General features: G+C 38.9%; 1 protein-coding gene and 1 long non-coding RNA gene across 4 annotated transcripts; one reads left to right on the forward strand and one right to left on the reverse strand.

Annotated features, from left to right (window-relative positions):
* Positions 1-3,156: 3,156 nt before the first annotated feature.
* Positions 3,157-9,550, reverse strand: LLPH (LLP homolog, long-term synaptic facilitation factor). Of its 3 annotated transcripts, XM_037063089.1 has the most exons (4): positions 9,448-9,550; positions 9,122-9,206; positions 7,710-7,921; positions 3,157-3,520 (listed from the first exon to the last, which is right to left on the reverse strand). In XM_037063089.1, exons 3-4 carry the CDS (start codon positions 7,912-7,914, stop codon positions 3,342-3,344), a joined length of 384 nt encoding a protein of 127 aa, XP_036918984.1. In that variant the 5' UTR covers positions 7,915-7,921; positions 9,122-9,206; positions 9,448-9,550; the 3' UTR covers positions 3,157-3,341. The 3 variants fall into 3 exon arrangements, with proteins under 3 accessions (XP_036918984.1, XP_036918982.1, XP_036918985.1); XM_037063087.1 differs by lacking the exon at positions 9,122-9,206 and having other exon boundaries at positions 9,448-9,547; XM_037063090.1 differs by lacking the exons at positions 9,122-9,206; positions 9,448-9,550 and adding an exon at positions 9,207-9,360.
* Positions 9,551-9,633: 83 nt separating this feature from the next.
* LOC118998734 (uncharacterized) lies at positions 9,634-11,947 on the forward strand. The gene is made up of 2 exons (XR_005068934.1): positions 9,634-9,843; positions 11,037-11,947. It is a non-coding gene; the product is annotated as an uncharacterized LOC118998734 (long non-coding RNA).
* Positions 11,948-12,712: the final 765 nt, after the last annotated feature.

Consider the following 12,712-nt stretch of genomic DNA (forward strand, 5'->3'; position numbering starts at 1 on the left):
TGGCCCCAGCTTTCCACCTACATGACGGAGCCCTGAGAACAGCAGGGGCCGCTGACCTGGCGTGAATACTTAACAGCTCCCACGCCCCTCTGACCCTTCCTTGTAAAATTGGCATGCATCTGTTGCAATAGTATTTTTATACGCTGGCAAGTACAGGGCACCAGAATTCCATTTTATGCCTCGCATGATGCCAGGTGGCATCAGAGGTCAGTCACTTAAATAGTAAGCTTAGTCAACAGGCCAAACATCTGCATCTCAGTAGTATTTATAAACTTGGCAATTCCTTGAAGTCTCTTTAAATTTCTCCCATTTATCTTATTTTGTGGCTAACACTTCACTAGTCTAAACCACACACCACTACCCCTTCCCATCATTATCCAGTTTTCAGATACTTAAATCAAGTCATTGTTAGCCAGTTTTTTCTCCTCCAACTCCTAAAAATCATATCCCAGCTAAGATTCAAATTTTGAAGACATCCAAACTCTCTAATAAGTGAATATATTCTGCTACACATTTATGCTAGACAGCATGTGAACTAGTGGAGGAAAAGGAACCTACATCAATGTGACATTAGACAAAAAAGAAGGGATCAAAATCATTATTTTATTCTACCTTAGAGTTTCAGCTGCAGTTCCCATTTCTTCTCTGATTAGAAGCTGAGCACTACTAATCGTGGACTTCACCTTTGGGGCTGGGTCGGCTCGTTCTAGGGGAGTGCTACCTGGGGAACTCCAGTCCTGTTTAGGCCCAGAGATTTCAGAAGGGGTCTATACATCATTTCTCTGCTAAAATGTGCTCTTTGTCTGATCCTAAGCTTGCATCATGGATTGAATCAATAATAGGCACTCTTCCCTACAACTACCTTTTTTCCTTAGAAAGTCTGCACATTCTTTAGAGGCAGAATAGCATTGTAAGACCGTAGACTTGGAGCCTGTCTGTATTTGAGTCCCACCTCTTCCAGTTTTAACTGCGGGGACTGTGTGCCTCAGTTTCCCCATGTGTAATAAATATTGGTAGCCAACTCACTGATTACTGGATGAGTTAATAACTTTAACTGAACAGTTTTAGGATTAAATAATTTACACGAAGGCCTGGCATAGGAAGTAACTGATAAAATGAAAGCAATTTTGATTATCCTTAAATATCTTAATTTCTTAAAAAAAAACACAAAAATACAATGTTACATCCTATTCAGAGTGTGATTTAGCGCACTCAGTCTAATTCCAAAGATGATTTGGTGCTTGGCTTGAGCTCCATCTGCTGGCTCCACAGCAATTCCCTGGAAACCATGAGTCGAATAGAAAGATGACTGACTTTCAAAAAAAAGAAACTCTTACACTGACTTAAAAGATAAAAAGACATTGCTAAACTTCTTCATTTATAATCTTTAGGAATAAAGCAGCAACAGTGATCCTATGTACCCCGCACCCAACCTTGAATGCCAGTCTAAACGCCCTCCTCCGGAGGGGAATCTGGCCAGCAGTGCGGGCCACCAACTCCGAGCAAGACAGTTGCCACAGGCTACAGGACACTTAGCACGTATTTCCCAAGTCAGTTTTTGGATAGTGGTGTTCTGATTTTCAATGTTGTTAACTTGAAGTTAAACCCTCACTGGACAAACTTCACAACACTTAAGTGACCCATTTGAGACACATTGAAGGGAACGTACCTACACCATTAGGAGGCCCTGGATAAAAGCTCCAAGCAACTACTGTTGGGAGTCCAGTTAGAGGTTTTCCACAACAGAAAACATGTACATACGCATCCTGGGCAGTGGCCTCTGACCTTAACTAAGGAAAATCCAGTTGAAAAATACTTGATAATGTTGCCAAAATGTAAATAAGCACTAAGCATGTAACATTGCTGATACAGACAATTCCCGATAGGGAAAAAAAGGTAAATAATTTAGTGTGTGTACTTAGGCTAACTTAGTGGCTAAATTAGATAACGTTACCAACTTTACTTCATAAACATTTACTTACTTTTTCCTCACAAACTCCATTTATTGTTCATAACTATACTACAAGGCAAAAAAGGCCATGAATGACATTTATTTTTCAACTCACACCTTCTATTTACTTCTTTGAGAAAACTTACTGTTGAAAAATTATCCACTAACTTTTCAGTGAAGTAACCACTGAGTCAATTGAGAAAAGTCTATTATATGAAATAATTTTTAAGATTATACCGGCATTAAATTTTATAGATTCAAAATGCCTAAGATTTGAGTCGGGTCCTATTTACCTGTAAATTGTGTCCCAGCCTCAGTTTGGCACAAAATTTGTGTCCTGACAACTGACTGACCTTACTGTGACAGACCTCACTCTCTACCTGGTTTTCCTCTGATGTCAACAGCCTCTTCTGAGCCGATGCCCTGCGTGGCTCCCTGTGTCCCAGCACCTGGAAAAGTCCCTGGCACTCAAAGCAGGGACTCAAAATAAGTATCTGTTGTTCCAATGAATGTAAAGTGATGGTTAATGTGATTACAGTGAAATTGCAGAGGAAATGTGAAGTTTAAAATACTTTATCAACATTTCCAATAGTATATTCTATTCCACTGAATGCTAGTTTCAAAGTCAAACAAGTTTCCTTATTGCTACATCTCTATAATGCAACACTAAGTAAATACTGTTTGTATCCTTCAAGCATGTAGCATTTTGCCAAAATATGTGACCATGAGATGTTATTTTCTTACCAATCTGGAAAAACTGATTTTGAGAAATCTTGCATTATATTAGACTACATAATATAAAGACTGATAAACATTAAGCCAGGCCCCAAGCTGTCTAATCTCTTTAAAAGATGGATCATACTAACTTGTGCATGTTAATATTCTCGATTTAAAAGAACAATCTGGTTATTACTACTATAATACCTTAAGGACAAATGAAAGAAAAGATATTCAAGATCTAAAGAAAATACCTTTTATTATAAATTATACAAAATCAAAACTCAAAGAAGTACTACTTGTAAAATCCACTGATACTGTATTTTTAAATAACACTATATACTTTTCTTCAAATCTGGGTTAGTGTATCATTTATCTTTACTAATACCAAAAACAGCCACAACTGCATTAGTACTTGGTAGAATTTTGAGGTCTGATTATCCGTACATACCAATGGTATCCAAATAAAATATCAATATGGATTTCACTCATCAAAGAAAATATTTTATTTATGTTTCCAAAACAAATTTAAGGAGTTATGTTCAGTTTGAACTGAAGAAAAAGGCCCAGTTACACCACGGAAACAAAGTTTCCATTTGGCAGAAGCTGAAATCAGTGTATACATTCTAACCAAAGATCTGTCCCTTGTTCCACGTTTCACGTTTTTAAAAGTCTACCAGGCCAACCCCTTAGCCGCCTTCACTGCTTTTGCTTTTCTTTTCCCCTTCTCCTTCTCTCGCTTGGCCTTCAGCCTTTTTCTCTGCCTCTGGTTCATCCATATGGGGTATTGTCCATGCTGGTCAAGAAGACTCTTTTTGTTTCTCTTAATGTCAATCTCCATTTTCATGTCATCTGAATTTTAAAAAAAATAAAAGCTATTAATACTCCTGAATGGGAAAAAAAACACCCTGTAGAAAAGGATATTAATGCAACAAGAATATCAGAAGTGAAAGTGGCCTGAAACTACAAAAGAAAAACATCTTTTATTTGTGTACAGCACTTTGACTACACACTGAAACCCCCTTATAACACATTCAATGAAATCACACACATGCTGCTGTGTGTTCCTACAACCTACTACAGCTGTGTCTACAAAACATATTTGTGAGAAAAGAGACACCATATATTTAGCCACTAAGAAACCTTCTAAAGAACGCTGTCACAACTGTCCTTCTTTGGAATAATAAAGGTTAAATAGGGACCATTTAGGATGTGTGAAGTTGAGTTATTGCATTAGGGGTAAGTACATGGTTCTGAGCAAATGTGAATTACAATTCTTAAATTAGTTGCATTCTTGAGCTAAATAAGATAGTTGAGCCAATAAGAAATGTACCCACATTTCTAACGGACAGGTCTCAGAAGTAAATGAGGTAACCTGGAATGAATGGCCACTTCCAGTGACGTGAACTTGGAAGAGGTGGAGTACCAGAAAGTAGAGGCTTTATATGACAGAGATGGATGGAAAATAGAGAAGCGGATATATCCTACTGCATTTTTCTATCCAGAAACACAGAGAGATCCAGCTCTCCTAGAGACTCAGCTCTCCTAACAAGACGTGGCAGGAAGCTCAGCGCAACCATGCTATGGCACATCCATCACCAATCTTATTTATGGTGAAGGACAGGCCCAGAGTGTCCCTCTCTGGAAACTGACCAGGGTATAGAAGGTCTTCCATGATCTCTACCAACTGACATTATATTAATTCATTTATCTGGTTTATTTCTCTCTCCTCCAAAGCAATGTAAATTCCACTGAAATGAAAGCCATTTCTCTGATATTCATCACTGCTTCCACAGTACCTGGAACAGTGCCTGGTATATATTAGCTATTCAATAACTCATTTTTCAATGATTATTCTGGGTACTATTCTAGGTTCTAGGGATATAGTGGTCCAAATATCCTCCTTGCTCTCATGAGGTTTATAATGGTCTGTTGAGAATAACAAAGCAGACTTCAGCCTATGGCATGCAGTTTTTTAAAGAGTGGTTCTGGCCCTGGCTGGTGTGGCTCGGTGGATTGAGTGCCAGCCTTCGAACCAAAGGGTCTCTGGTTCACTTCCCAGTCAGGGCACATGCCTGGGTTGAAGGCCAGGTTCCCGTTGCGGGGCATGTAAAAGGAAACCACACATTGATGTTTCTCTCCCTCTCTTTTTCCCTCCCTTCCCCTCTCTCTAAAAATAAGTAAATAAAATCTTAGGAAAAAAAAAGAGTGGTTCTGTATCTCTCTGCACCAGAATCAGATTAAGTAGGACATGGTAGACTCTGGTAAGCACACGAAAAGATAATGCAGTGTTTTAAGCACAATAATGATAAAATTTGATCTAGATTCTAATACAGGTCACAATGATTGATAGGCTGAAATGAATCAGAAGGAAACGAGAACTTAGAGGGAAGCAAAAGGCTATTGTAGTTCAGCCAAGAGATGATGATTACAGTGAAAGCATAAATGAGAAAAATGGATAGATTTCAGATGTTTTTTGGAAATACTCAGGATGTGCTAATGGTTTAGGTGTCAGAAATAAAGGAAAGAGGGATCAAAGGTAACTACAAAGTTTGTGGCTTAACAAATTAAGTGGGTAGTTGAAAGAGTAGAAGGGGAAACATAAATTTGAGGGCAGAGATGAGAAACCGTGTTGAAAACAGGCAGATTACTAAATGCGGAGACCCAGCCCCCAACCTCAGTTCCATCCCATTCAGTTCTTGAAATACTCTAAACACGAGGGCAGCCAGACATTCCTCCAGGCAGGAGATGACAGAAATGACCTATAGGTTTTGAAAGATATCTCCCACTGCAAAACTTTCCAGGGCTAATCCGATCATTCTGCAAGTCCAGCAGGTGATAAGCCCTACTTCACACCTTGCCCCCTCCCCACAAGTTTCCACCCAATAGACATTTTAGTGTATCACTTTTAGATATAAACAAGTACTGATCACCAGACACTGGAGAAAAGCCTCCAAAAAGAAAGAGACACGAATAAAGGAATGGAAGGGAGAAGAAGAACCCAAAAGGAAAGATAAACAAGGCATAGAAAAGATCAAAATTTGTAAAAGAAACTATAATTAATACCCTCAGTGATATCAGAGGAGGAATAGATCTTAAAGAACCTCAGTCTACTAAAAAAAAGAAAACATTTTTAGAAATTAAAAATATACAAAACCAAGTAACTCAACACAAGAACCAGATGATAAAGTCCAAAAAAATTACGAAGTATAACAAAGGAAACAGGAGAGAAAATAAAATTAGAGGATAAATCCAAGAGACTCAGGAGTGAATGGGCAACTAGTATGCAGAATATATAATTTTGAAGCTATATATATATATATATATATATATATATATACATATATATATTAAACATCTTTAAATTAACCCACTGCAATAAAATCAGTTTGAAAATTGTAAAAAAAAACAAACTACAACTCAACAGCAAAAAGACAAATAATCCAATTAAAAAAGGGACAAAGAACTTGAATAAAACTGGAACCCTTGTAGATAGTTGGTAGGAATGTAAAACGGTGTGACTGAGAGGAAAAAACAGTAAACAAGGAAGTATCACATGACCCAGCAATTCCACGCATAATTATATATCCCAAAGAACTAAAAGCAGATATACAAACCAGAACTTGTGCAGAAATATTCACAGTAGCACTATAAAAAAGAGCCAAAGGTGGAAGCAACCTAAATGCCCACAAACAAATGAATGGAAAAATAGAATGTGGTAAATACACTAAATGGGCTAAAATTCAGCTTTAAAAAGGAAGTACTGATAGACAGTAGTATTTGGATGAACCTCAAAAAATTATGCTAAATGAAAAAAGTCAGACACGAAGGGTCACATATCATATGGTACCACTTATATGAAATACCCAGAATAGGTAAATCCAAAGGGACAGGAAGCACATAAGTGTTTGCCACATGCTGGGAAGACAGAAAATAGAGACAGACTACTTCATGGGTATAAAGTTTCCTTTCAGGACCATGAAAACGTCTTGGAAATAGAGATGATGGTTGAACAACATCATCAATGTACTAAATGCTTCCTTCTCTCTCTCAATGTAACATTGCAGAATACATTTAAGCTGTTATGAATGACCTAGCAGAAAGAGATATTGCTAAGCAGGATGCATGAGCACAGCCCAAAAGTGGAGAGGATTCAGAACAAAGGTGGAAACACTGCCTTGAGAGTATTAACGAAAGAAGGAAAAGAGACTACACATTCAAATTCTTATAGACTTGGACAGTGGGAAGATGAGGGTTTCTCTGTTGATTGTTCCTACTTTTCAAAGTTGAAATAAAACGTTTTTTGTAATTTTCATTCAAGGCAGTGGGATATGAAGAAAAAATAAGAAAGCATCATTGTGAAAAATGGGAAAGGAAATTTCTAGGATTGGAAGGTTAAGGAATGCTACTTTTTTCCTTAATCACTGGATACTACATAAATACACTTGTATTTTAAGACCCTAGGTATTGTACTTATTTTGCTGTCAAAGTGGTGTATTAACCATGTGAAAACCAGAGAGTCTTTCCCTGTTCTGAAACTATTATATTCAGCCTCCAACTTTAGACTATGATTAAAATGTAGAGGTCCCTAAAATCTGTCAAAATCAAATACAAGGAAATGCTGATTTTCCAGGATAACAATATAAAGGCATAGAACTCTTAGAAAGGGAACTATTTTTTGCAAGGGGTAAAATGAAGAAAGACCTACTTTTATCTTGCCTAGTCTTTGACTGAGTTGTGTACCTTCCAATGATGGCATCCAGGTTTGTCTACTCCTGAAGCACTATCTATTTCTGAGACATTTAGGCTATTGTGTAAGCATCAAAGGCCCACTATGCATATGAAAACACATCTGCTCACACAAACTGGTTATAAAATAGTTTGACATAAAATCTCTAGTAGCACTATAAACCTTCAAAGAATCATGTGGGCGTAGCAGGAGGTTTGTAAGGAAGCATTTGTGGGAATGAATCAAAGACAAGGAAAAAGGAAGAAAAAGTCGCAAGGAACAATTTTTTTTTAAGGAAGCATATAAACTCACCTTTTTCATCTTTCACCACACACTGGGTTTTCACTTCAGAATGTTTGGGCACCACCACAGTTGCTATCTCTTGAACATCTTTCATTAACACATCAGTGTCTACTTTAAGAATACTCTTTAGTCTGTTAAGTTCCTTTGGAGCATTTTTTTTTCTCTTTTCAGCACGCATCTTCCTCTTCCACTTACTCCGTAAGCTTTTAGCCATGTTTTATCTGGAAAGTTAACAAAGGTACATATTTAACAGCAAGTGTTTACTATCAAAAAGGGGCAGATGCTTGGAAAACCAGATCAAAAGGTATCTCTACAAAACATGAACAAACAGAAGACTCTTTACTGTTCATGATTTATGATGGCTTAATGTGCAACTTATGTGAGGATCAACATGGCTATACACAGCCGTTACAGAATTAAGAACACCAAATCAAACTCCCATTGGTCACTGGCTATAAGTGAAGCCAATTCTGAAAGTTTCTAAAGTTTCCATACAAGGTGCAAAAATTTAATTTCTCCCCCAAATCCTGATTTCACTCGACACCCACCTAAGTGATCATTATCCACCACCCCAAGTCAATTTAGCTATTCTCCACTTGACTGTCTCCACTCTCGCTTTCTCTCCATTCCTTATTCCCAGCCCCAAATATGCCACAAGGTGGTTACTCTGAGCTTTTAAAAACTTAAGAGCACATGATTGCCTTTCTTTGATGACTTCCCACCTCCTACCAATATGTTCAAGATCTACAAAGTTATTTGTGACCTGACCCCCCCCCCACACACACACACCCTCCTTCAGCTATCTCACCTCATGCTCCATCCTCACCCCCAGGAACCAATTATATCGGGGGGAAAAGTCCAATTGATGACAATGCTGGGAGAGTGGGGATGTGATGAGGGGTGGGGAGGAAGGGATTAAATAGTTTAGAAGGAAACTTTTGAGTGCTTTATAACTTCATCTTAATTGTGTTGATAGATTTATGGTTGTGAAGTGCATTGCGTTAATTATACATCAATAATGAAGTTATATATAAATCATTAAGACATGACTGGGAAGGGGTCGGGTTGGGGGGAGTCCAAAGTGTCCACTTCAGTAACTTTACATTCGTTTTCCTGACAACTGATCTTTTCAAACCTTGCTCCTTTGATAAGTCAGAAAGGCCTTCTCTGACCCTGTAAGCTCCCCTCCTTTTATTCTCCATGCTTTCATCCTCTTCCTTCCTTTTCAATATGTGCTACAGTCTGAAATTATTTCTTTTCTGTCATCTCCGGTGGACTGTGAGCTCCACTAGGTCTTTCGCCTTTAGATCTCCCAATACATAACTCTTTGGATATATGTAGCAAAAGCTAAATAAAAATTTGTTGAATTAATGACTATTGAAGTAACATTTCTTTTTGGACGCCAGCAATAACAAACTCACTGTCTTCTCGTGTACAGCAACCCAAGCCCCGTAAGCGGCGGGATTAGAAGCGTTTCGTTAAGCAACCTTCAGGGTAGAGGTTAACCTGAGCGAGAAGGAAGACGAAGGGAGGACTTCAGTTCATCGAGAGCACGGAGAAGCCCAAGGACAGCCACCAAGGCCACGAGAGACCCTCGCCCTCAAAAGAGGCTTGTCTCTCTGGGCCGGGCTCAAGCTTGTCCCGCGAAGGACCAGGTTTCTCTACGACACAAGCTTCTACGGACAAGTTTCTCCCCGAGATGCTAGAATCAGACGCAAGACCCACGCCCCAGTGGGCACCAACTCACCTGAAAAGGATCACCACTCACACAGTCCACACACTCACGGCAGCCGGAAGTCCCCTCACTTCCGTCTTCCGGCCTGCCGTGCCCACTCTCTCCCTCCCCCCGCCCCCACCCCGGCGCATTGCACGCCGGGACCCAAAAGTCCCGGGAGGCCTAGTGGCGGGGCCTCCTGGAATTCGGCGCTGACGCGCTTCCCACCTTTGGAGAGTGTGCGGACTTTGGAGTCTGGCTCTTCCCCGACGCGTTGCTGAATGGAATTTGAAGAATGCGGAAGAGAATCCCAGCGGAGATTGAGAGCCAGCCCGGCGCGCTTCCGGGGCGCGCTTCCGGAGCGTGGCCCGGGTAGTCCTGAGCTTTTAACTCTAGGAGTGACTTTGGCCCGCTGATCCAGCTTGTCAGGTAGGGAGCTCAGAGCCGACCTTAGCTCTCACGTGCACACAATTCTAACGGATTTCCTTAGACCGAGAGGCCGAATTGAGATCGTCTTTATTGCATCCCTTAATTACGTTTTCCCAGTCGCACGCTTTAAGTATGCGCAATTTATTATGTCAGTTATACTTAAAAGAAGATATATATATATATATCTTATATATATATATCTTTTACATGTGCTCCTAATATGTAACCAGACAGGTCTGTGATGTATTTTTGACTCCAACACTTCCTTGTGATATTGGTGAGTAATTAATGTCTCAGAGCCTGGATAATCCTTGTCCATTGCAAGAAACTAATACAACCTAATTGATCCCTAGGTAGGTGATATGAGCTCAATTTTTGGTAACTCATCCTTTTTACATTACAATTCAAACAGAGCACAATACTATTTGTCAGTGATGTTTCTTAGAGACTTACAACATGAATCATCTTTCATGATAGCCTAGTAAATTCCTAACAGAGTTCTTACTAAGACAATTTGTGGTTATCTTTTCTCTGTAAACTGGTGTCCTTTTGGAAACCTTGCATCATATGGAAATTGGTAAACTCAGAATGTACTTAATTTTTGACAACTGAAAAGAGCTACCATATGTATATAAAAAAGAATGCCAGAGAGACCTACTTTATTTAAAAAGATTAAATTCTTATAGAGCAAGTGAGTTTCTATTTTACAAGTCAACTGTATATTAGAACTTAGCCACTTCTTCCAAAAATAAATGTTCACACTGCATTTTAAATTTGAGAAAGCTCACTTTTAGCTAATCCAAATTGACTGCACCTTGCTTAATATACCAGGCCAAGGTTTTTGAATAGACATTTGGCACCAGAAAAGAGAAAAAAGACTTATGATAATGTCTTGGTATTAAATATATGCCATAATTCAGCATTACTAATGCTTTAAAAAACTGAATTTTAGACTGCATTATTGAAGAAACCATTTTATCCTAAGTTCTTCAGCAGTTTGTATAAAAGCTGTTCTAACAGAGTAAATGGCCTTGGTATATTAAAAAATCCGTAATTCAGTCCCTGAGTTAAACATTTGGGTGTGTGCTCTGTGATAGGCACTATGCTGGGTATACAAAGATGAAGGAAACCAAACCACAGTCTTCAGGAAACTTTAACCCCTAAATTGGACATTGCTTCTTTCTCCCTCACAGAGCTGGATGGAGCCTCAGTTGGGTACCTGACAAGAAGTGGGCTGCTTCTCCATTTAAATGGAATACTAACACTATGGATACCAGCCAGTGGGGCCCCTGCAGTCAGGTCTCTTCCATGGAAGCCCTGATCTGCATAATCACTGAATAAAAACCAGGAAGACTTCTGGGGGTGACTCCATGTTACCCAGGCCCTAGATGATGGGAACTTCAAGACAAAGCTCTACCAAGGGGTGTCCAACTTTTTGGCGTCTCTGGGCCACACTGGAACGAGAGTTTTCTTAGGTCACACATTAATTATATTGCAAAACGCAATCTCAAAAGTATTTCATGTTTTAAGTAAATTGACAGTTTTGTGTTGGGCTGCATTCACAGCCATCCTGAGATGCATGTGGCCCAGGGGCCACAGGTTGGACACTCCTATATGAAGAGAACAAGCAAAAAGAACGCCACTCCAAAAGGTCCACAGCTGGCTGCTGACACCACTAATGCCCAATGCATCAAGTGGATCAAAGCCAGGTGTGAGAAGAAATGAAGTCAGGTAGACAGAGTCTGTTGCACCTCTTCCCCCAAATACTGCTTTTTCCTAGTTTTCTTCCCATCTCCCTAACTACATTTTGTACCTTGCATCAGAGTTGCCTATCATTCTAAGTCCTAATTCCACTTTTTTAATTATGTCTGGAGTCTGCATATTTTCACCTTCACTTGATGTAAAGAATTGAAGTTGCACACGCTCTTTTATCCAGTAATTCTGCTTACAGGTATGTTTCTTTCCTGGGAAAACTCTCTTATTTTTGCATACCTGTACACATTACCAGGATGTACAGAGCAGGACTGAGTATGATGGTAAAAAAAAGAGGAACCATCTAAAATTCTAATAAGTATTGTTCATTTATAAAATATAATACTCTACACCAGTGTTTTTTCTTTATTAACTTTATTGGGGTGCCAATAGTTAACAAAGTTATACAGGTTTCAGGTACACAATTGTGCAATATATCATCTGTACACTGTATTGTGTGTTCACCATTCCAAGTTTATACTAGGAGTTTCCAAACTTCTTGGTCTTTTGATCTCTTTACATTCTTAGCAATTACAATTTTTGTCCTACCAAAAGTTGAAGTAATTTTTTAAAATCTGTCATTTTAAAAAGATTAATTACATGTCTATATTTTTATTTTAAAAAATGTATTTCCCAAACTAAAAAAAAAAAAATTTACCAAGAACAGTAGCACTGTTTCACATTTTTAAAATGTCAAATCTGCTTTCGCTTATTTAGTATCTTTAATGCCAATTCAGTACATTCTGCCTTTGAACTGAAAAAATTATTATTATTACTTTTTAAGATTTTATTTTATCTTTAGATGGGAAAGGAAGGAGAGAGGGAGAGAAATATCAGTGTATGGTTGCCCCTCATGCATCCCCTGCTGGGAACTGGCCTGCAACCCAGGCATGTGCCCTGACTGGGAACCAAACCATGGTTGTCTGGCTTGCAGGTCTGCACTCAATCCACTGAGCTACACCAGCCAGGGCTGAACTGAAAAAATTAATAATAGCAGCTGACGTTAATTAAGCTCTTAGTTTATATGCTATAACTATCTCATTTAATTCATGTGTCAGCCAATAAGGCATGTACTTTTATACCCATTATAAAGATGATGCAAAAGACCTAGTATGGA

This window comes from Sturnira hondurensis, unplaced genomic scaffold, assembly GCF_014824575.4.
Source record: "Sturnira hondurensis isolate 20B ecotype Veracruz unplaced genomic scaffold, ASM1482457v3 Scaffold0014384, whole genome shotgun sequence".
Taxonomy (NCBI): Eukaryota; Metazoa; Chordata; class Mammalia; order Chiroptera; family Phyllostomidae; genus Sturnira; species Sturnira hondurensis.